This window comes from Aquarana catesbeiana, linkage group LG04, assembly GCF_042186555.1.
Source record: "Aquarana catesbeiana isolate 2022-GZ linkage group LG04, ASM4218655v1, whole genome shotgun sequence".
Lineage (NCBI taxonomy): Eukaryota > Metazoa > Chordata > Amphibia > Anura > Ranidae > Aquarana > Aquarana catesbeiana.
Window position 1 is genome coordinate 139,959,678 of NC_133327.1, and position 25,036 is coordinate 139,984,713.

Consider the following 25,036-nt stretch of genomic DNA (forward strand, 5'->3'; position numbering starts at 1 on the left):
CCGGCCACTCAGGTCAGGGACCTGGGTGTCATCTTTGACTCTAGGTTGAACCTGCACCCTCAGGTAAATCAGGTGGTGAGTTCATGTCACTTTTACCTGAGACTCCAGAGGTCGACTTTTCGCTATATAGCAGACTCTGACAAGATCACAATTGTCAATGCCATTATCACCGGTCAATTGGACTACTGTAATGCCCTGTATTTGGGTTTGCCTGCTTGTACCATCTACAAGCTCCAGTTGATTCAGAATGCCGCATCAAGGTTACTGACAGGTGTTGGTCGCAGTGACCACATCACTCCATCCCTTAGAGCCCTGCATTGGCTGCCCATTAAAGAACGGGTTCTGTTTAAAACTGGATGTCTTGTCCATAAGGCACTACATGGATATGGCCCAGAGTATCTGAAGGAAAAATTTGTCAAGTATATGCCTACCCGATCCTTGAGATCGGCGAACTTGGCCATACTGAAGATTCCAAAATTTAAAAAGAAAACATGCAGAGGGAGAACGAGTGAAGTACAAGGAGCTGAATTTTGGAACTTGAGAATAATTTTTTGAAATTTTGAAAGAAATTGAAAACCGTACTTTTTGTACAGGCTTTTGGAGTCACCTAATTTTTAATTGGGATGTGATGGACAGACTCCCTGGCTTTTATTCTTTATCTTGTTATGCTGGTTTGTTGGTTCTCTTAAGGTTTTTTAATGTCAATGTCCTTTGTTTTTGCGCATCGAGGCCTTCGGGTAAGACTGCGTAGGTTAAGCATTTTAATGAATAAATAAATAAATAAATAAGATAGATGCCTTATGTGTCATTTGAGGAATTCTGTCTCTTTGATAATCAGAAAAGGTAGTGCCAAGATCTCGTTCCCATTTGGTCAGGTACCTTGGAGGTGGACGATCCTGCGGGTAGGTCAGAATACGGTATGATTGTGATAGCCCATGAGAAACTGCCTCTTTCTCTAAGCATAGTTTTTTTAATACAGTGGGAGGCGGCAGGGACAATAGTTTTCCCCAGTTATGAGTCACAAAATGGCATAGCTGCGTTGCCTTCCACCAGGGGCAGATCCAGAGTCTAGTCTCGGGAGGGGCACTGCCAGAAAATATATTTTTTTTGGGTACATCTATCGGGGAAATGGCTGGTGTTGGCGCTTCAATCATCACGGCACCATGGTTGTTATGGTGTCCGGATGATTGAAGCGCATTATTACTATTATTACATTGTTATAAAAAATTAAATAGTTTAACTCACCATAATGCAGAATCAGTGGGAGCCCCGAGTGTGTCACTTGCCACGTCACCTGTCGCCCGATGCAGATTGTCACTTGCCACGTCGCCTGCCACATGTTGCGGATTGTCACTTGCCATGTCACTTGCCACGTCGCCTGTCACCAGATGCAGATTGTCACTTGCCACGTCGCTTGTCACCAGATGCAGATTGTCACTTGCCACGTCGCCTGCCACGTTGCGGATTGTCACTTGCCATGTCACTTGCCACGTCACCTCTCACCAGATGCAGATTGTCACTTGCCACGTCGCTTGTCACCAGATGCAGATTGTCACTTGCCACGTCGCCTGCCACATGTTGTGGATTGTCACTTGCCACATCGCTTGTCACCAGATGCAGATTGTCACTTGCCACGTCGCCTGCCACATGTTGCGGATTGTCACTTGCCACGTCGCCTGTCACCAGATGCAGATTGTCACTTGCCACGTCGCCTGCCACATGTTGCGGATTGTCACTTGCCACATTGCCTGTCACCAGATGAAGATTGTCACTTGCCACCTGCTAAGGTGGTCTCTTGTGTCCCAGAGACAGGCAGCAGAGAGATGATGTAATCTCTCTGCTGCCGCAGCTGCCTGCATGGTGAGGGGGGAACTGCAGGGATGCAGGGCGGGCACAGGCAGAGAGAGATGATGTCATCTCTCTGCTCCCCCGCCCGCCGGCTCCCTGATTGGCCAGCAGCCCGTCCACAAACACATCGAGCGCCACATCTCACCAACTGAGCCGCCGGGCCAGCCCACTGTCTCTCTCCTGCGGTGCCGCCCGGCAGCTCTCACCTACGGAGCCGCCCGGCGGCTCTCTCACCTACGGAGCCGCCCGGCGGCCCTCTCACTTACGGAAGCCGCCCGGCGGCTCTCTCACCTATGGAGCGGCCTCTCACAGTCAGTCCCCCGCATTTCTCGGAGGGGGCAATTGCCCCGTTGCCCCCCCCCCCGGATCCGCCCCTGCCTTCCACATAGGCAAAGGATTTTCAAGCATAGCCTGAATGTCTGATAAGGAGCGCTGATGTCCCTCATTGTGAAAGTGCAAAACCCTGAACCTACGTTCCCGAAGGGTGGCTAAAAATGACCCATCTTGTAATCCTGGGGCAAATTGTTATACCAGAGAGGGTCGGAGGTGACAGAACTGAACCCCCCCATGTTGAGCATCACTGTTAATGTGACATGGCAGGCCTCCCAACAAACACTCTGCGAATGCTTGCTCAAATTGTACCCATCTCTTCTCCAGCTTTAAATCTGGGTCATGTGGGTTGCCCTGTGGCCCTGTGATTTCAGGCAGTCCAATGCCTCCTAGAGATTTTGGTCTAGTCGAGTTGTTGATGAAGCCTAGAGACCTTTCCTGCCCATAAAAATCTCCCAAACTAACTCCTCAGTTGTCCAAGAAAAGATCCTTGCATATTTATGGGGAGTGTCTGGAATCAGCACGGTAGTTTGGGGAGTATATTCATCTTGAGTGCACTGCTTTGGCCAAATCAAGAAAGCAATTTTGTGGACCATTTGGAAAAGTTTTTTCTAACTTGATAAAAAATGTTTGCAAGAACCAGTCCTGCTGCTGGCGGACTTTACTGGTACCCACATGACACAGAGTCAAGTATATATAAACAAATATATCAAAACTTTATTGTACAAACAAATTTCTTTAAAAAAATCAAGCATCCTGCATTTGTTGATTCTTAACCACTTCAGCCCCGGAAGGATTTACCCCCTTCCTGACCAGTGCGTTTTTTGCGATTCGGCACTGCGTCATTTTAACTGACAATTGCGCGGTTGTGCGACGTGGCTCCCAAACAAAATTGACATCCTTTTTTCCCCAGAAATAGAGCTTTCTTTTTGGTGGTATTTGATCACCTCTGCGATTTTTATTTTCTGCGCTATAAACAAAATAAAAGCGACAATTTTGAAAAAAACGCATTATTTTTTACATTTTGCTATAATAAATATCCCCCAAAAATATATAAAAAAACATTTTTTTCCTCAATTTAGGCCGATATGTATTCTTCTACATATTTTTGGTAAGAAAAAATCTAAATAAACGTTTATTGATTGGTTTGCGCGAAAGTTATAGCGTTTGCAAAATAGGGGATAGTTTTATGGCATTTTTATTAATAATTTTTTTTTTTACTAGTAATGGCAGCGATCAGCGATTTTTATTGTGACTGCGACATTATGGCGGACATGTCGGACATTTTTTACATATTTTTGGAACCATTGTCATTTATACTAGGGGGCGGGGAGGGGTTAAGTCAGTACTAGGGATGTGTGCTAACTGTAGGGGGGATGGGCTGTGTGTGACAAGTCACTGATCTCTGCTGCAGATGACAGGGAGCAGAGATCAGTGACACTGTCACTAGGCAGAACGGGGAGATGCTGTTTACATCAGCATCTCCCCGTTCGTCCTCTCCGTGAGGTGATCGCGGGTATCCCTGCAGCAATCGAGTCTGTGGGACCCGCGGCCCGACTCACGGAGCTCGTGGCAGGCACGTGCGCGGTGGCAAATTCAAAGTAACGTACGGGTACGTTACTTTGCGCAGCCGTGCCATTCTGCCGATGTATATCTACAGGAGGCAGTCGGCAAGTGGTTAAAAGAAAAAACAGGCATAATGTGATACAATTGTCCCACTTGGGACTACCATACATACACCGCCTATAAAATTATCCATGCTTCAGATGCAAAAAAATGGAGGTGTGCATATTTAATGCGCTTGGTCAACACGTTTCGCTGATTGTGTAGCTTCTTCAGGACCAATCAAACAATGTATCATATGCTGCTGAATGTAATAAGATACATATCAATTTGTTACACATATATTTTTTTTTCAAAAAGAATATATATAAAGATACAGTATATACAGTGCCTTGAAAAAGTATTCACACCCCTTGAAATTTTCCACATTTTGTCACGTTACAACCAAAAACTTTATTGGGATTTTATGTGATAGTCCAACACAAAGTGGTACATAATTGTGAAGTGGAAGGAAAATGATAAATGGTTTTCAAAATGTTTTACAAATAAATAAAGCAAAGTGTGGTGTGTATTTGTATTCAGCCCCCTTTACTCTGATACCCCTAACTAAAATCTAGTGGAACTGCCTTCAGAAGTCACCTTCATAGTAAATAGAATCCACCCTTGTGTAATTTAATCTCAGTATAAATACAGCTGTTCTGTGAAGCCCTCAGAGGTTTGTTAGAGAACCTTAGTGAGCAAACAGCATCATGAACACATCAGACAGGTCAGGGATAAAGTTGTACAGAAGTCTAAAGCAGGGTTATGTTATAAAACAAAATGTCCCAAGCTTTGAACATCTCATGAAGCACTGTGCAATCCGTAATCCCAAAATGGAAAAACAGGGTCAGTCTATGGACTGACCCTGTATTACGTTTTTCTTACCCCCCACACTTAAATCCTTCAGCTGTATAGTGCTATTTGGCGCGGAAGCCTTGTGGCAGTGTCCATCACGGGCATCAGCTCTGAGGTGGGGACTGCATACACTTCATGTTCGCCACTCTGGGTGGTGATGACCATATACCCACACCATACCAGTGTTTGGATTTCAGATGTATGATGGGGTTATGAACTGCTGTGTAATCTACTCTGCTTTTGTCCATATCTTAGTCGATCTGTATGACCACTTTTCTTGATGCATTCTGCTGGATACTATTATAATACTTAACGGAGGAGATATCAGGCATTTTGACTACATTACTGCATGGTCAGGACTTGGACTATATTTATTACTATTACATAACCAGCAGTTATATCCAGTGTGCCTGAACGATCCCCTCACAGACGGAGAGGACTTCCATATACCCAATAGAGATACGGGTGTTCACATTTATCAGGCTATTTTTACTAATACATGAATACCCGTCAATCTGTCTGTACTCCTTCCGGTGGATACCACCTTGCCCAGCATACTGTTAGACTTATTATATTGATTAGCACACTGGGGTGGGGATGGGGAGGGGTAGGTTGACCCACCACCGTCTATATTTAACACAACGTTGATCATTTTATATTTATTATCAATGGTCCCTTGATACTGTGGAGGAACGGACCCCACTTGTGTGGACTTGATCCACAGACGTGGGATCCCTCATTTTTTGTTTTCATGCATATGTTTCAATAAATTTTTTTGTACTACTTTGATCTAATTACGTGGTAGCTTCTCCCTCTGTTGGCATTCTTGGGACCACTCTGGCCCCTATTTTCTTTTTTTTCTTGCATTTCTTGTTTACTGCTACTTGGGAGGAAACCCTTCATACTGACGAACCGTATGGATCTAAACCTACGTTTTTTCACATGAGTTGATTCAACTTTAGGGGTGGTCTTTTAGCCAATCTTTCCTACATTGTTATATCTATACCCGCTTCTATCATTACAATATTGAGAACTATTGATGAGACGTTCATTGACACAAGTAACTCTTCGCCATACATTTTGTGAGTGATTAAAAAAAAAATTTGTATGTGTAATAAATTATTATGTATCTTATTACATTCAGCAGCATATGATACATTGGTCCTGAAGAAGCTACGCAATCAGTGAAACGCATTGACCAAGCGCATATATTATAAACACCTCTATTGTTTTTAATCTGAAGCAGGGATAATTTTATAGGAGGTGTATGTATGGTAGTCCCAAGTGGGACAAATGTATCACATTATGGCTGTATTGTGTTTTAATGAATCACCAAACGCATGATCCATTATTTTTTTTTAAAGAGATTTGTTTGTACAATAAAGTTTTGTTTAATTTATTTTATTATTATATATACTTGACTCTGTCTCGTGTAGGTGCCAGTAAAGTTTACCAGCAGCAGGACTGGTTCTTGCAAACATTTTTTATCTAGATTTGGGATGTGGCACGGGTAGAGGTTTTCCATATGTTGTATCTTTTCTAACTTGAGTCAAGAAAGGGGGGAAATTTGTAGCGAAGGTATCCCCAACTGCTGGAATGAGAAAAATTCCTAAAATATTTAAGGTGATGTGGATTCCATTTAAATGGGAAGTATGAGCAAAGGCTTTCAAGCGCAGATCACAAAAGATTTACGTTTAGCGCTTCTGACTTTTGTAAGTTTACCCTAAAATGAGAACATTTGGCATGCGGCTGAGGTTCAGCCAAAGGATTAGGTAACAAAGTTATGCGGTGAAGAAAGAAGATTGGACAGCTGCACACCCATATAATGCAGATAAAGGCTTCATTATCCAAAAAATCATCAATAAATCAGGCACATGGCATATTGGCAGGGGGAAAAAAAGGTGGATGCGTTTCACACATTTTTTTTTTTTTTTTTTTTAATTAAAAAGGTTTTTATTGCTCATGAAACACACAATATAATCATACATGAATCACAGTATACTTTGTTTGGTCATTGAATTGTCCAACATACAATCCTTGGCTACATCTTACAGTGTATATATTTAGCCTCTAATCAGAGTAACATCCTGCATACCTGGTTGGATTTTTCATTTTATGCTACATTGCCAGCCCTTACCATCTAATTAGTGTTTCCTGTGTCTTTGCCCTTGCCCTAGCATGCATTCTGATTTCAATCCAAGTGCCTCCCCTGTTACCGTTAACATCTATGAGCTTCTCAGCAATCTCATCTGTACGAGTTCCTTGGGGCTTATTCCTGGTGTATCCAGCCATGCGTCCCATAGCCTATCATATTTCCCAGGGTTTCCCCTGTGCTGGTATATGTACTTTTTTATAATGAGTGTGCTTCCCATGTGTTGAATCCATGTTGTAACCTTTGGTGGCACAGCTGATTTCCAGCTCATAAGAATTGTTTTCCTAGCCTGAAATAGTGCTCTGGCGAAAGCCATTCTCGTCCAGGATCGCCCCCTCCAAACCCCCCAGTATGCAGCCTAGTGGATCAAGAGGAACGTTGGTCTGAAACACCCTATTAAGTGTTGCCAGAACCTCCGTCCAATATCTATGGAGTTTGGAGGAGGTGAATCAGGTCCCCAGGCACTGCTCTACACTTGCCACACATTGGGTCGGGTGCTCTGCCCATTTTGTAAAGCTTTACTGGGGTATAATGCACTCTCAGTAGTATATATAATTGGGATACCTTCTGTGACACATTCAAGGAGCATGTATTAACTGCCTGCAGGGCCTCCTCCCACTGTTCCTCTGTTATGGGACCCAAATCTGCCTCCCACTGTGTCACTGCTTTCATGGGGTGTCCCTCCAGGAACGACGATAACAGCATATAGTAGCATTGAGATATTATATCTTTTGTGTCTGATGCGTCCTGCAACATATGAAAGAGAGGAGTCCACTACGTCTCCCTGTGCCCTGACAGCATGTCTTAGTTGTAGGTAATAGAACAGTATGCTGGATGGTAGTGCATATTTAGACTATAGGTCACTGAAAGAAAGCAGAGTCCCATTATGGAAAACATGTCTTAAGTGTGTTATTTCCATAGGGCGCCACCTTGGTCCCTGTTGGATTTTGGCCAGTTCTGTGTATGTTTTGTTTCACCAGAGTGAGCTGTGAGCTGTATACCCTGTTACGTTCTGTAGCTGTTTAGCCTTGCTCCACACCTTCTGAAGGAGTGTGTAAATGGGTATTTGTTTGTTAGGCTGTTGAAACTGCTGAGCCTCTAGGCCCTCGGGTACCGACTCCGCCCCTGAACCAATCAGCATAAGTTTAGCCAATGAGCCTACCGAAGCAGGAGCCATAGCACCTATCAAGTGCTGTAACTGTGCAGCCAGGCAGTATATCCAAGGGTTAGGGAGAGCAAGACCCCCTCCCTCCTTTGGGTACTGCAGCTGTTCTAATTTAATCCTGGGGGGTTTGGTGTGCCATAATAACCTAAATAGAGAGTTGATCACTCTAAATATTTTCAGTGTAATAACTGGCGTGTTGTGTAACATGTACAAGAACTGAGGCATTAGGATCATCTTGATGAGGTTCATCCTTCCTGCCAGGGACATTTTGAGTTTGATCCATATATTTATTTTGTCTCTAAAGCGGGACAAAAGGGGATATATATTCAGTTTACAAAACTCAGTATGTTTGGGGGAGACATATATGCCTAAGTATTTAAAGGGGGTCACTACGGGCACCGGGCAAGAAAGCCCTGTGTTCAGCCCGGGAGTCCCATCCAGATACATCAGAGCTGACTTGGACCAATTGATGGTAAGGCCTGAAAAATGGCCGAAATTTGTAATAAGGGACATTACATGAGCCAATGAATCATCTACGTCTTCTAAAAATAGGAGCATATCATCAGCGTAGAGCATTATTTTCTCATGCAATTCACCATAGCGGAATCCCTTGATCTGTAAGCAATTCCTCACCTGTGCCGTGGGGGGCTCAATGGCCAGTGCAAAAAGCAGGGGAGACAGGGGGCACCCCTGCCTGGTCCCCCTGCCCAGTGCAAAGGCGTGTGACATTCTACCCGACATATGTATGGCTGCCTGTGGCGTGTCATATAGTAGCCTCACCCATGTGATAAACCTGGACCCAAACCCATACTTAGCTAATACAGCCCACAGATACCGCCAAAAGACACTGTCGAATGCCTTATTGGCGTCAAGAGACAACAGTGCTCTATGGCCGGCTGCATCTGATGGGGTCTACATATTTAAATATAGTCGTCTGAGGTTGGTCACTGTGGACTTTCGTGGCATGAAACCTGCCCGGTCCGGGTGGATGATGGACAGAATAACTTTGTTAACCCTCATGGCCAGTAACTTCGCTAGTATCTTTATATCACTTTGCAGTAGCGAGATAGGCCTATAAGAGCTCGGATCTACTGGGTCTTTTCCAGGTTTAGGTAGTAGTATTATGTTTTGCCCTTGTCATGGTTATAGGTAGCTGTCCTGATTTAAATGATGAGTTAAAAACTTCAAGTAACTTGGGTAAAATCACCTCACCATATTCGGTGTAGACCTCCATAGGGATCCCATCATCCTCCAGAGCTTTACAGGTAGGAAAGGAGGCAGCCGCCTCTTTCAACTCATCCATCGTTAATGGAGCTTCCAGCTCCATGCGTGCCTGATGGGTCAGAGCTGACATGGATATAGTGCTTAGATAATTTTGCAGTGCCTTGTCAGTGTAGTTATTGCAAGGTTTGTATAAGTCAGCATAGAAAGATGCTATTTCAGTGATTATTAGCTCAGGGTCGTTCACCAACAGCCCCAGGGAGCTACGAATTTCTCCTATGGCTGAAGATGGTTGTTGAGACCTAGCAATTCTAGCCAGCAAGCAGCCGTTTTTTTCCCCTTCCTCATAAAATGCTTGTTTGGTAAAGAACCATTTACGTTCTGGAGCGGAGGATCTTAAAGGGCCCAGGGAGTCCTGGCCAGAAATCGATGCCTCCCTCGCAGATTCTGACGGATCCATGACATATGCAAGCTCAAGCTGTCTCACCTGGTCTTCCACCCGTATCAAAAGAGCTGATGAGTTGTATTTTATGGCCGCTATGTCAACTATGAAAGTCCCCCTGAGGCAGGACTTAAGGCATCCCATCTCAGTGTAACATCTGTGTGCAATCGGTTATTATAAAAGTATTGTTCTATTTGTTTCACCACTCGCTCGTGGGAGGTAAAAAGTTTTAGTCAAATGGCATTCAGCTTCCAGGGGGCTCTGGGCAGGGAAGCAGCTGGACGGGTAATTAAGTATGCAGCCAGTGGGGAGTGATCTGATACCCCCCTAGGAAAAAATTCCACCCTGGTAACCATATTTAAAATTTGTGGAGACCCTACGCAGAGGTCAGTACGGGAGAGGGACCCATGTGTTTTAGAGAAGCATGAGAACTGTTTGGTTGTTGGGTGCTTTGCCCTTCATACATCTGTCCAGCCCACCTCCTGCAGCAGTCGGCTCAAAATGGTGCCTCTGCCACCCATGGGGGGCTGATCTGGAGGATGTCTATCCAGTCTGGGATCAAGGTATCCATTAACCGCTTGCCGACCGCCTCACGCAGATATACTGCGGCAGAAGGGCACGTACAGGCAGAATCAGGTACCTGTACCTTCCCATTTAAGAGGCGGCCAGCGGGCCGCCTCACGGGGAGGAGGAACGGGGAGATGCTAATGTAAACAAGGCATCTCCCCATTCTGCCTAGTGACAGTGTCACTTATCTCTGCTCCCTGTGATCGGAGCAGAGATCAATGACGTGTCACACACAGCCCATCCCCCCTACAGTTAGAAACACGCCCCTAGGACTGCCACCTAGTGGTTAACCCCTTCACTGCCAGTATCATTTACACAGGAATCAGTGCATTTGTATAGCACTGATTGCTGTATAAATGACAATGGTCCCAAAAATGTGTAAAAAATGTCCGATGTGTCCACCATAATGTCGCAGTCATTATGATCGCCGCCATTTAAAAAAAAAAAAAATTATTAATAAAAAATGCCATTAAACTATCCCCTATTTTGTAAACGCTATAACTTTTGCGCAAACCGATCAATAATCGCTTATTGCGATTTTTTTTTTTACCAAAACTATGTAGAAGAATACATATCGGCCTAAAGTGAGGAAAAAAATTGTTTTTTTATATATTTTTGGGGGATATTTATTATAGCAAAAAGTAAAAAATAATGCGTTTTTTTCAAAGTTGACGCTCTTTTTTTGTTTATAGCGCAAAAAATAAAAAGTGCAGGGGTGCTCAAATACCACCAAAAGAAAGCTCTATTAGTGGGAAAAAAAGGACGTCAATTTTGTTTGGGAGCCACGTCGCACGACCGCGCAATTGTCAGTTAAAGCGACTGAGTGCCGAATCTCAAAAATTGCTCTGGTCAGGAAGGGGGTAAATTCTTCAGGGGCAGAAGTGGTTTAAATCTCCCATGATTATGATGGGGACATCAGGTTTATCGACCAGGTATGACAGGAGAAGCTGCAATATCTCTCTAGAAAATGGGGGGGGGGGGTGTACACAAAAGCAAGTATTACATTTAAAGTTAACAGTCTGCAGTATAGGAATATATATCGACCCAGAGGGTCTATGGCGGAGTCCAATTCCTGGTAGGCCAAGGACTTGTGTACCAGTACACTCACCCTGCGTGAGTATGCGTATTGAGTGGAGTGTTATGCCTTGCCCACCCAGGAATATTGTAGGAAACTAACAGCATCTTTTGTAAGATGGGTCTCCTGTAAGCCCACTATGGCTGGGTGAAACTTCTTCAAGCATGAGCTGATCATAGTACGTTTTAACGGGTCATGGAGCCCTCGCACGTTCCAAGTCACTATCGGGGTGGTAGCCATGGTAAATAGGGTAGGGTAGTGCACCCGTGGCATAGAGGCCACTCCTCCTCGCTCCCGGGCGGGAGATTGTCACATGTCTTGATATAGGCACTTAGTTCCTTCAAACGGCAGGTAGTCACAGCTTGGCAAGGCAGTATGTTCCGCTAGTAGAAGCAATAAAAGTATAGGTTTTAGAGCAGAGCGCAACCAGTGAAAGTAGAAAGAACAGTCCTGAACTGCTCTGTCGGGTTTTTACTGCATACCCGCATGGGGTGAGGGCAAACTGCCTTTTACCACCCTCATGCCAAGTAACGATCAGTGAACTCGCGCCAACCGGCACCAATAAACACGTCCCCACCACTGGGACATAGTGGAATTTCGTGAATGCATTTCACGTGTTTAATACGTGCTTTGTCAAAACCGTATTGGACACAATCACCATACACACATATATGTAAAATATCACGATTGCACAGGTGCAACTGATGAAGTGGTGAGGTCCGATGATATCTTTCAGCTGTTCCCACTTGAAAAGGAGAGCAAACCACTTCTGGTGCACCCATTCCTCCATGAGATAAATATAAACAGCAAAATCTGAAAAACTGAAACGTAATAATAAAAATAAAAATAAAAATATGCATTATATATAATTACAAAGGAGGAAAACAAGATACGGATGTGTACATCCTGCTGAAAGCAAAAAGCAAAACTTTCTATATAATTAAACTCCTGAAAATAATATTTTTCTTTTCCAAAACATAAATAAAAAGGTAAAAAGAAAACTCTGTGTCTCACCTGTGGAAACCTACACACCATACAGGTGAGGGTGAAAACAATGCCTCTTCCATATTCAACACACCGAAAAAATGTATGTTCATATATATTCAAAATCCCTGTATCAATGATATATACAACAATTATTACATTACCTTTTTACTGTTTACTGTCCAAAAACTCAAAAGGCAACATATATCATGTGGAAGAAAGGCAAAAATCACCGCAAGTTCATATGTGGTATGACTAAAAACAAGAAATGGAAAAAGCATTATCCTAATTATAAAAGTGAGTCAAATCCCACTCAAAACTTAAACCTCCTGGAATTCTCGTTTTAAGGGAAAATGTCCAAAAAACTTCTCTTACAGAGAATTCCAAAGTTGTCTCCACCTCTCCTGGGGGTGACAACCCTTTCAATTCCTTGTATTTGTAATAAGGTAGTGTCACCTCCATGAAGCTTATTAAAATGCCTAACAACACTAGTACCGTGTTCTTTCTCTGTGTCATAAACATGATCCTGTAGTCGATCTAGTAGCCTTCTAGTAGTGCTAGAATTCTCTGTAAAAGAAACGTTTTTGGGATATTTTCCCTTCAAGCGAGGATCCCAGGAGCTTAAACTTTGAGTGGGATTTGACTCACTTTTATTAGGATAGTGCTTTTTCCATTTCTTGTTTTTTGTCATACCTTATATGAACTTGCGGTGATTTTTGCCTTTCTTCCACATTATATATGTCGCCTTTTGAGTTTTTGGACAGTAAAATAAAAAGGTAATATAATAATTATTGTATATATCCTTGATACGGGGATTTTGATTATACATGTACATACATTTTTTCACTGTGTTCAATATGGAAGAGGCATTGTTTTCACCGTCACCTGTAGTGGTGTGTAAGTTTCCACAGGTGAGACAAAGAGTTGTTTTTCACCTTTATTTTTTATTAATGTTTTGGAAAAGAAAACTATTATTTTCATGAGTGTAATTATATAGATTTTCCAGGATGTGGGCTCTGTTTTGCTTTTTGCTTTCAGCAGAATGTACACACCCTTATCTTGTTTTTCTCCTTTGTAATATATAATGCATATTTTTATTTTTATTTTTGTTATTATGTTTGTTTTGCAGATTTTGCTGTTTCTATTTATCTCATGGAGGAATGGGTGCACCAGAAGTGGTTTGCTCTACTTTTCAAGTGGGAACAGCTGATTGATATCATCGGACCTCACCATTTCATCAGTTACACCTGTGCAATCTTGTGATATTTTGTATATACAGTTGTGTGAAAAAGTATTTGCCCCCTTTCTGTTTTTTTTTTTTGCATATTTTTCACACTTAAATTACTCAGATCATCAAACAAATTTTATTATTACACACAGATAACCTGAGTAAATACAAAATGCAGTTTTTAAATGATGGTTTAATTTATTAAGGCAAAAAAGCTGTCCAAACCTGCCTGGCTTTATGTGAAAAAGTAATTGCCTCCTAAACCTAATAACTGGTTGTGCCACCCTTGGCCTCAACAACTGCAATCAAGCATTTGCGATAACTGGCAATGAGTTTTTCACATTGCTGTGGAGCAATTTTACCCCACTCTTCTTTGCAGAATTCTTTTAATTCAGCCACATTGGAGGGTTTTCCAGCATGAACGGCCTGTGTAAGGTCATGATGCAGCATCTCAATTGGATTTAATTCCTGGCTTCCACTAGGCTACTCTAAAGCCTAAATTTTGCTTTGTTTGAACCATTTGGAGGTGGACTTGCTGTTGTGTTTTAGATCATTGACTGTTGGTATGATGTTCTTGTTATGAAATGCTGTATTTTTTTTTGCCAGATGTAACACGACACACACCTTCCAAAAAGTTCAATTTTTGTCTCATCAGTCTACAGAATATTTGCCTAAAAGTTTTGGGATAATCAAGATGTTTTTTGGTAAATGTGAGATGAGCCCTTGTGTTCTTTTTGGTCAGCAGTGGCTTTGGCCTTGGAACTCTCCCATGGATGCCATTTTTGCCCAGTCTCTTTCTTATTGTTGAATCATGAACACTGATCTTATCTGAGGCATGTGAGGCCTGCAGTTCTTTAGATGTTGTTCCGAGTTCTTTTATGACCTCCTGGATGAGTCGTCGTCATGCTCTTGAAGTAATTTTTGTAGGCCATCTACTCCTGGGAAGGTTCACCACTGTTCCAAGTTATATCCATTTGTGGATAATGGCTCTCCCCGTGGTTCACTGGAGTTCCAAACCCTTCCTAGACTGATACATGTACATTACTTTGTTTCTAATCTGTTCTTGACTTTTTTTTAGATTGTGGCATGAAGTGTGGCTTTTTGTGATCAGTTGGCGTGCTTCACTTTGTCAGACAGCTTCTATTTATGTGATTTCTTGATTCAACAGGTCTGGCAGTAATCAGGCCTGGGTGTGGCAAGTGAAATTTAACTCAGCTTTCCAAAAAAATTGTGATTAATCACAGTTCATTCATGATTCAGCATGGGAGGGGGCAATTGCTTTTTCACATAGGGTCAGGCAAGTTTGAACAGCTTTTTTCCCTTAATAAATGAAATAATAATTTTAAAACTGCATCTTGTATTTACTCGGGTTATCTTTGTGTAATATTAAAATTTGTTTGATGATCTGAATTATTTAAGTGTGAGAAATATGCAAAAAAAATAAAAAAATCAGGAAGGGGCAAATACTTTTTCACACAATTGTATGTGTGTATGGTGATTGTGTCCAATACGGTTTTGACAAAGCACGTATTAAACGTGTGAAACGCGTCAACCTTTTTTTCCCCTGCCAATATGCCTTGTTCCTGTTTTTATTGATGATTTTATGAATAAAGAAGCTTTCATCTGCATTATATGTTTGTGCAGCCGTCCAATCTTCTGGAGCAGCAGGATTGTTTTTACTTCTATTTTGAAGTTATGAGGTGTGTTATAAAAAATAATAAATCATCGGCATACCCTGCCTCTTTATGTTCCCCTAAGTTTGTAGGAATTTCCCCTGGATATTGGGGTTCTTCCAAATACAGCCCAAAAGGGGCTCTAATGTCAAAATAAAAATAAGGGGGAACAGTGGGCACCCCGCCTAATGCTGTTATTACATCAAAAGGGTTAGATAATGATCCGTTTATTTTAAGTGTAGCTTTTCAGTTAGAATATATTGCTCCTATCCACTTCAGGAAATTCACCCGGTCAAACACCTGTTTGGAGTATGTTGAAAGGAGCATGAGCGGCAGTGTCTTGGTACGCACCCAGTAGATAGCGTTTATGGACCAAGTTTTATTGTCTTTTACTTCTCTTTGGGGCACGAAGCCCACTTGGTCATGATGAACATGTTTTTGAATCAGGGGTAGCAACCTAAACAATTTTAAATCTGCATTTAACAGAGAAATTGGGAATTCCTTTCTTTTAGTTGTACAGACAGCAATAAAAAAGAGAGAGGGTTTAAACAATCCCTACTCTATCCAATATTTAAAAAAATATTTTGACATTATGTACACTTTTACTAAATTTTAAGTGCAAAAAAAGCTAAGCACTATAACCACCACCAGCTAGCAATTGCGCTAATGCCAAAATTAGCTTGCATGTATAGGATGATATAGTTCTGAAAGGGTGGGTAACTGAATATTAAAAGAACCATGCCGCTCTCAATATACTAATGGGTACTGGAAACTGAAAAAACAAAAAGAAAGAGAGAGCACTATGAGCTTGTGCGCTCTCTTTCTTTTTTGTTTAAAAAAAGCAAAACGGAACACATAATTAAATTAGCACATTTTTATTGACTCAGATCACCAGTCATAATTATACATATGGTATACAGTGGTATAAATTTGGAATGAACTTAGAATTTAGTTTGCTCTGTTATTATATTTACTCTAAAGATGCTAAAATATATCACAAAGTCCAAAATATTAGTGGACATTTTTATTCTAACGTGTACATAACAAGCCTTACAATGAAGTACTGTGCAATCAGTGCGTGTATATATAAATGTTTCTGCCAGATTTTTTTTCCTAATTTACAACTAATATAGAAGTTTGTTTTTTTTCTTTGTTCAGGATTTCCATGACACCAAACTGGAGGTGGAGCGTGAAAAAGCCCTCATTCACAAAGCTGTCATTATTCAGAATGTTTTAAGAGGCTATAAAGACAGGTAGAGTACACATTGCATGTTAGTATTGTTGTGCTTTCTTTTCTTTCTTGTGACTGTACTCAGTGTTGTGTCTCAGCAGTGGCAGCAGACTGTTAACAGGTCACTATGGTTAATAATGTTAATAATCACACAAACTTTCTGCTCTAACTCCTCCCACTATCTCCTAGGAAGTAAATTTAAGCTGTTACTCATTGTGAGCCGGCAAACGTTTTTTTGCAGAAGAGATATCAATGGTCTCTTCTGCAAAAAATCCACTTACTTGCCCATTCTCAATGCTCTCTGGCATGTAAACTGAGCTTTGCATGTGTACCTCGGCTTACAGTGCCGGCCAAATTCCTGTGTGCTGGGATGACGTCACTCCTTAGCATGCACAGGAGTCAGTCATCCCGGCACAATGAAGATGGCCAAAGACTGGCACACAGAAGAAGATGCTGGTGCTGGCAAAGGACATTGTAGGAAAAGTAAGTAAAAGCTATCTTTAGTTATGTTTTTGAAGCTCTTAAAGCAAAAATGCCATAACATTTCCTTACAATAGCATAACACAGAACTTAACAAATATACAACATTTCCCCACCCAGTTACACTTCAAAACTTGATAAAATACATAGTCATGTGCCTAAGTAAAGTTTAGCTGTTTTCTGAACACTCTACAGTTCATAAGAATGGAAGTTGTTGTCCAGGCCTCCAAATATTTATGGCTGTGAGGTGGAGCTAGACGTATCATCCTAAATAAGCCTATAAGGAGTAGTGTTCTGCTTTACCAAATGTCTTGAACAGATACTAACCTGCTCACATGCCAAGTTGATCAATCCTCATCACTTTTGTTCTGTCTCAGAAGTGCAAACAGACTGTTAAGGGGTCACCATCTTTATTAATCAAACAAACTTCCTGCTCCTACAACTTCTACTATATCTTAAAGCTCTTAAAGCAGAAATGCCATAACATTTTCTTGAAATGGCATTACACAGAACATAACAAATACACAACACTCAGATTGATGTATTCTAAATTGGAAGCTTACAAGTCCCCACAGAACCAATATCACTCTCATTTTCTATAGGGCTGCATTTCATTTTTCTGATGTTGAGGTAAAATATTCAGACCAGAAAATTTGTAAACTGTTTTTAAAGTATTGGATTATTGGATTCAGTGATATGTTTTGTGTTATTAGCTCAATGTTTCTCAACCTTTTTCCAGTCAAGGCACCCTTTAAAATTATGGATGATCTCGAGGTGCCCCCTTATAAAATATAATAAACCAAACTAATTTCTTTTACATAGCAGCATCCCCACACGTAGGACACCCAACATTAGAGATTATTTATTCTTTCAAAGCAAATACACTTTTACACACTGGCACTGATTAGTATTCCAGCATTTCTTCTTACCCCCACGCTGCTAACGTGACCACAGTGCTGACTGAGAGGGATGGGGTCAAACAAGGATGCTATGCAGGTGCCCAGTGTTCTCTTCTTCAGCCAATGATGTCAGTGGTTGTTAGGATGCAAGCGACTGGCCTGAACAATACCCAAGGTTGTAATTGTGCACAATGAAAACCTGTGGCTTTGTGTAACAAAAAAGCAAGTTTGATCCACCCGCTGCCTTGTACATAATGTTTGGGAAATTTGGGGTAATTTTTAGGCATTTTGCCAAGGCACCCCTGAAGAACCCAGAAGGCACCCCGGTTGAAAAAGGCTGAATTAGCTGAATATTTTGGTTGATAACAGAATGGCAACAGCAGGGTGTATTACTATGACCTGATAATAGAAGCTAACCAGCCAATATAACATATACTGTTTCATTAGTTCCATGAGCAACAGTGGATAGAAATAACAGGTCTATAAAAGGATGCAAAGGAGCATTGTATAAGCTTTTTAAGCTGTTACTAAACATTCTTCTATACAGGTGTGAGAATATACACATTTTATATTTTGATTAAATGAATAGCAAGATCTCTGACTTTGAAAGATCATAACCACTTCAGTACCGGCATTATTTATCCCCTTTATTACAAGGCCATGTTCCAGTTTTGAGTGTTGTAATACTTTGACTATTACTCTGTCATGCAACACTGTACCCAAATTAATTTTGTATCATTTTTTGAGACAGATAAAGCTTTCTTTTGATGGTGTTTAATAACCATGTTTATTTTTACTGTAGAAAATAAACATTGACCAAAAAATTTGAAAAAACAAACCTTTTACTCTTACTTTATGTTTTTAAACAGAGCAAATATAAATGCCAGGACGGTATGACACACTCGAAACTTACATCTTTTTGAAAGAGAAAATTGAGTACTGTCCATGATACTTTTTTTATTTGCACTAACATACAATTTTTTAGGACAAGCTTTCGGGGTATGTCCACTTCTTCAAGATCAAAGCAGTACTGATTCACAAATTTTTTAGCAGAATGTTAAATGATGAATGATGCAGAATGATGCAAAAAGAGGAATCTCATACCACAGGGTCTCCGGATTAAAAATCCTTGTGCAAATACACTGAACTCTCCTAAAAAATTTGTGAATCAGTACTGCTTGGACCTTGAAGAAGGGGACATACCCCGAAAGCTTGTCCTAAAAAATTGTATGTTGGTGCAAATTTAAAAAAGTATCACGAACAGTACTCAATTTTCTCTGTCACAATTGCACTAATACGGCTACAATCACATCAAGTATCTTTTTGAAATGTAGACAACCCAAGGTGTTTTTTTTGCCACAATTTTTTGGAAATGAAGAAACATGCCAGAATTAAAGGGGTTAAAACATTGAGCTTTGTAATGGTGCACTAGGTACCGGTATGTCCTCCTGGAATAATAGGGGAGGGGACAGGCCGTATATGTATAGTGGCCAGTCCACAAGAGGGTAAAGAAGTACTGAACTAAGGACTATTAGCCTCTTAATTGAGTATACAGCATAATATGCAATTTATGAAGAAAATAATGTGAATTATGAATGCTTTGTTTTTGGTGGCTCTAAGTCACATACTGTACATAGTTACATTGTCAAGCTGAAAGGAGACACATCTAGTTCAACCAATAAAAAATGTAATAAATAGAAAATCTCCATATGCACAATCTACAGTTGCTCCTTCGGGAAGGAAAAAAACCCTATGAAGCATGGTCCAGTTCGCTCCAGCGGGGGCAAAAACCCTTCCACATTCCCCAAGAGGCAATCAGATATTCCCTGGATCAACCATCTCTGGTGTTAGTTATATCTTGTGCATTTGGGAATGCATCCAGCTCTTTTTTTTATAACAATCTATTGTGCTGGGCAGAACTAGTTCTTAGGCTTGATTCACACTAATGCGTTTTTTGATGCATTTTGCATTTTGCAGAAATGCAGGGAAATTTTTTAACATGGGTTCCTATGGAACATGTTCACATCAATGCATTTTTGTGCCTCTGTGTTTTTGGAAAGGGTCAGGGGACTTTTTTTCCCGCGAAATGCAGCATTTTGCATGTAATCGAATTCAATGGACCCGCATCCAAAACGCAAGTATCGTGTTTTTACCGCAATTTTTGCGTTTTTTTTATTTCTTTTTTTTACACTGTATATAGCTAAGGAGGGGACCGGGAAGCTGGCCGCCGTGTCCTTAACAACCGATGAGTCATCAGCTGTCAGCTGGCTTCCTACTCAATGTAAAAAAAAAAATGCCGGCTAAAAAAAAAAATCGTGAAAAAAACTGTGTGGGGTCCCCCCAGGTCCATCCAGGCCCTTGGGTCTAGTGTGGATTCGGAAGGGACCCCCATGCCAAAATTTTTTTTAAAAATGGCGTGGGGTCCCCCCAAAATCAATACCAGAGCCTTATCCAAACATGCCGCCCGGCAGGTCAGGAAAGGGAGGGGATGAGCTAGCGCCCCCCCTGAACCATACCAGGCCGCATGCTCTCAACATGGGGGGGATGTTTGCTTTGGGACAGGGGGGCTCTGCGCCCCCCACCCCGAAGCACCTTGCCCCATGTTGATGGTTGTCGGGGTGATTGTCGGGGTTTGCGGGCGGGGGGCTTATCAGAATCTGGAAGCCCCCAGATCCCGCCCCCCCATGTGAATGAGTATGGGTTACATTGTACCCCTACCCATTTACTAAAAAAAAAGTAGTGTAGTGTTAAAAAATACGGTAGATAGTTTTTGCCAAGTCTTTTATTAAAAATCTTCTTCTTCTCCTCCGCTTCTTCCTCCGATCTTCCTCCATCTTCTCCCGCATCTTCATCCTCCGTTCTTCTCCTTCTCCCCGTGCTTCTTCTTCCGCTCTTCTTCTTCCTCTGCTGCTGCTCCCGCTGACAACCCTCCTCCGATGCTGCGTCCCGCTGATGTGTCGTCGCCAATGTCCTGCATTTCTTAAATAACGATGGGGGCGTGGCAATCAGATTGCGTCATCCAGAGGCCACGCCCATTTGTGACATCACCACATTGGCCTGATGGGTCAGTAATGTCACAAGAGGGCGTGGCCTTTGGATGACGCAATCTGATTGCCACGCCCCATCGTTATTTAAGAAATGCAGAACATTGGCGCCGACAGATCAGCGGGACGCAGCATCGGAGGAGGTTTGTCGGCGGGAGCGGCGGCAGAGGAAGAAGAAGAGAAGAAGAAGAAGACAGAAGAAGAGTGGAAGAAGAAGCAGGGGGAGAAGGAGAAGACTGGAGGATGAAGATGCGGGAGAAGATGGAGGAAGACTAGAGGAAGAAGCTGAGAAGAAGAAGATTTTTAATAAAAGACTTGTCAAAAATTGTCTACTGTATTTTTTAACACTACACTACTTTTTTTTTTAGTGAATGGGTAGGGGTACAATGTACCCCATACTCATTCACATGGGGGGGTAGGGGGGGGCAGGATCTGGGGGCCTCCTTGTTAAAGGGGGCTTCCAGATTCTGATAAACCCCCTGTCCGCAAACCCCAACAAATACCTGGCAAGGGTTTTCGGGAAGAGGCCCTTGTCCCCATCAACATGGGGCCAGGTGCTTTGGGATGGGGGGCGCAGAGCCCCCCTGCCCCAAAGCATCCATCCCCCCATGTTGAGGGCATGTGGCCTGGTATGGTTCAGGAGGAAGGAGGCGCTCGCTCGTCCCCTCTCTTTCCTGACCTGCCAGGCTGCATGCTCGGATGAGGGTCTGGTATGGATTTTGGGGGGACCCCCACGCCATTTTTTAAAAAAATTTGGTATGGGGGTCCACTCCAAATCCATACTAGACCCAAGGGCCTGGTATGGACCTGGGGGGGACCCCACGCCTTTTTTTCTCTCGATTTTTTTTTTTTTAGTCGGCAATTCTTTTTTTTTACATTGAGCGGGAAGTCTGCTGACAACTGATGATGCATTGGTTGTTAAGGACACGGCAGCCAGCTTCCCAGCCCCCTTTTTAGCAACCAGCTATATTCAGTGTAAAACAAACCCCTGCAAATAGCGGCAAAATCGCAGTAAAAATGCGGCAAGCACTGCAAAAAGCACTGCAGAAACGCCCAAAAGCAACATGCATAGATGTGAATCGAGCCTTAAAGAGAGTTTATTCTACTATTTTGCAGCCCTTACTGTGAAGTTCAGATAATCTTTGCTCATAGCTGAGCTCCTTCTTGCCTCTTATCCATTTTACTACCCTTCTCTGAACTTTATCCAGTTCTCCAATATTTTTTTTTGTGAACTGAAGGCCAAAACTGGCTTATTAATGATTTGTACAGGGGCAAAATTATGTCTCTCTCTCTCTCTGGAGTCTATACTTCTTTTAATACAAGAAAGTACAGGGGTTGTACAAAATTATGATAACAAGTATGGTAAAAGAACAAAATCATTTACTAATGTGGTATTGGACCGTCTTTGGCATCCGAGACAGCCTGAATTCACTTGGAAAATGACAAATATAAGTCTTGGATGGTAGATTATGGAATCTGACACCACTCTTCATGCAAAAATCCGAGTCACAATCCTGTGCAATGTCTTTTTGTCTATTTCAGTCAGTTGAGCCAATCCTGCACAATGTCCTTTTGTCTCTTTCAGTCAGTTGAACATGTCGACTGCACTTTTGCTTATCAGATGGCGTTTTCCCAGAAAATGTAAATGCCATCATAACCTTTGATACTGCACCTCGCGACACCGCAAATAAATTGGCAACTTCAGTCACAGAGGCACCAGATAAGTGGGCACCAACAATTTACCCCTTTTGAAACTCAGTAAGCTCTGACATGGCTCCGTATTACTAGCAACGCATGCAGTGAATGATGAAAGTAAGGCTTCCCACCTGTTTGCTAGGTGTGTCTCATCGCACAGCTGAAGAAAAAGTATGTTACATCACTTCTGCTTTCAATGCGAAACATGTCCTCACTTTCACACCTGCAAATCATGAACTGTAGTGTTTCCATATTTTTGTCCAACCCTTGTATTTTGCTAGCTTTAAAAAAATCAGCTTAATATTGCTGATCTTTAATCTACCTGAACAACCAAGTCTTTCTCTTCCACTGACTCCTCCAGCTGTTCTCCTAAAATGTATGATGCATGCATGTTTTTAATCCCCAAGTGCATAACTTTACATTTATCAATATTAAACCTCATTTGCAAGTAAGGGTCCCAATTATGAACCTTAGGGTACACCACTAATAACCTTAGGGCATTCAGAGTATGAATTATTAATCATTACTCAGAATACCATCTTTTAGCCAGTTTTCTATCCATTTACAAACTCAATTTTCTAATCCTGTAGATTTCAATTTGTACAGCTGTGTGGGGAACTGTGTCAAACACTTTTGCAAAATACAGGTATTCTTTATCCACAGCCAATTCTTTGTCTTGCTTACTTCCGCATAAAATAAATCAGATTTGTTTGACAACACCCACGTGCCCTCAAAAAATTGAGCTTTGTTATTTCAAAGCCATTGTTTCAAATTTCGAGGGATTTTTTAACCATTTGACCTCTGGAAGATTTACCCCCCTTCATGACCAGGCCATTTTTTGCGATACGGCACTGCATTATTTTAACTGAAAATTGCACGGTCGTGCGACACTGTACCCAAATAAAATTTGTAATTTTGTTCCCACAAATAGAGCTGAAAAGTTGGAGGGGGCAGATGTGGCAGTGCAGGGGGGCATGCAAACAAGGGGAACTTCCCCCTTTGAGTGAAGTTCAGCTATATTAAGAGTTAATATTACTATGTTGCATGTAACACAGATATATGAACCAGTGTCATTGGACCCAGTATACATATGGTGGGAGGGGGAAGTAAGACACCCAGGACAGACAGTGACATTACATTATTCTACATAGCTGCTTTAGGCAATAACAGCTGGTATTAGAAATTGTTAGAAGGTGATACTGAGAAATGTGGGCAAGTTTTATTTTAGAACAGGGTTCTTCTATAAAAGGAGGCTTTAGCTTCATTAAACAAAAAAGCAGAAGATGCCACCATCTAAGTGTATCAGTTTAAAAAAAACAGTTTAAAAAATGGTTAAAAATTAACTCACAAGAGTAGAAGAAAGACAGGCTCATGGTCAGCTCATCATCAGACTCTGGCTAGTGGTTAAAGACTGATGATGAGTCTTTCTTTCTTCTACTCTTGTGAGTGAATTTTTAACCATTTTTTACACTGTTTTTAATAAACTGATACACTTAGATGGTGAAACCTTCTGCTTTTTTTTATTGTAATGCACAGATATCATCCAGTACTCTTCTAGAAGAGCTGCAGCCATCATACAAGTGATTCTCCCTAATTGGACTTATTTACCTTTGGACTTTATTCTTCTTCTTTTTTTGCGACATTACATTCATTTTTCTGTTTGGATTATCATCATTAACTGTTAATAAAAAAACCAGGTGCCATGAGGCACTCCCTCAAACGCTCACAATTAACTGCTGAAGTTTAATATCAATTTACTGTGGGTGACTCTTGAAGCTGTTAGGAGGTGGCAGGAAATATATAACTGTCATTGAATTCATGCAATAGGTAAAGCACAAGTTCCAATGGAAAGGGGAGGGGGGTGTATTGGAATATAAAAGATGATTCGCAGCTCTCAGTAATTAAGATCAGGAGGAGATCCATGGTACAATTGCAGTAACCTAGCTGCTGGATCATAAATAATCAAAGTTTATTAAAAGTAGCAAATAATTTACTGTTGGCTTAGATCCAGATGATCATCACTTACTGTTGGTTTACTAACTAAGTTGGAAGCTTTTACCCTCCTACTTTGCAGGAAACACTTTCTTAGACAAAGAAAGGCTGCAGTGAAGATACAGGCAGTGTGGAGGGGATTCCATAGCAGGAAAACATATCTGAAGGTACTATTTTTCATGTTTTCGAACTTTGTAATCTAACGGTTTTGGTTTGTGTAGCATCTAAGTCAGCAGGTGGATTTGAATAATATGTGAATACAGAATTTGGCTATATGTGAACATTTTCAATTGCTTTTCAGAAATTTACAGTCACTTTCTTGTGCCTTAGATGCGACATGGTTTCCAGAGGTTGCAGGCACTGGTGAGAAGTAGACAGCTTCGCCAGCAGTATAAGAAATCTCAGTTCATCATTACAAAACTACAGTCAAGATGCAGAGGTTATCTCCTGCGACAGAAGCTTGTTCGAGAAAAGAAAGCAGCATTGGTTATACAGACTTATACTAGGGGTATGCTGGCTCGTATGAGTTACCAGAAACAAAAATACAATGTAA

General features: G+C 41.6%; 1 protein-coding gene across 2 annotated transcripts in view; it reads left to right on the forward strand.

Moving 5' to 3' along the window:
* Positions 1-25,036, forward strand: part of MYO7B (myosin VIIB) — a 422,737-nt gene that overhangs the window by 233,029 nt on the left and 164,672 nt on the right. For both annotated transcript variants that reach the window (XM_073625783.1, XM_073625782.1), the window contains 3 exons: positions 16,301-16,395; positions 24,566-24,650; positions 24,814-25,032. In XM_073625783.1, the coding sequence (XP_073481884.1) occupies positions 16,301-16,395; positions 24,566-24,650; positions 24,814-25,032 (399 nt within the window). The remainder of the gene's footprint in view (positions 1-16,300; positions 16,396-24,565; positions 24,651-24,813; positions 25,033-25,036) is intronic.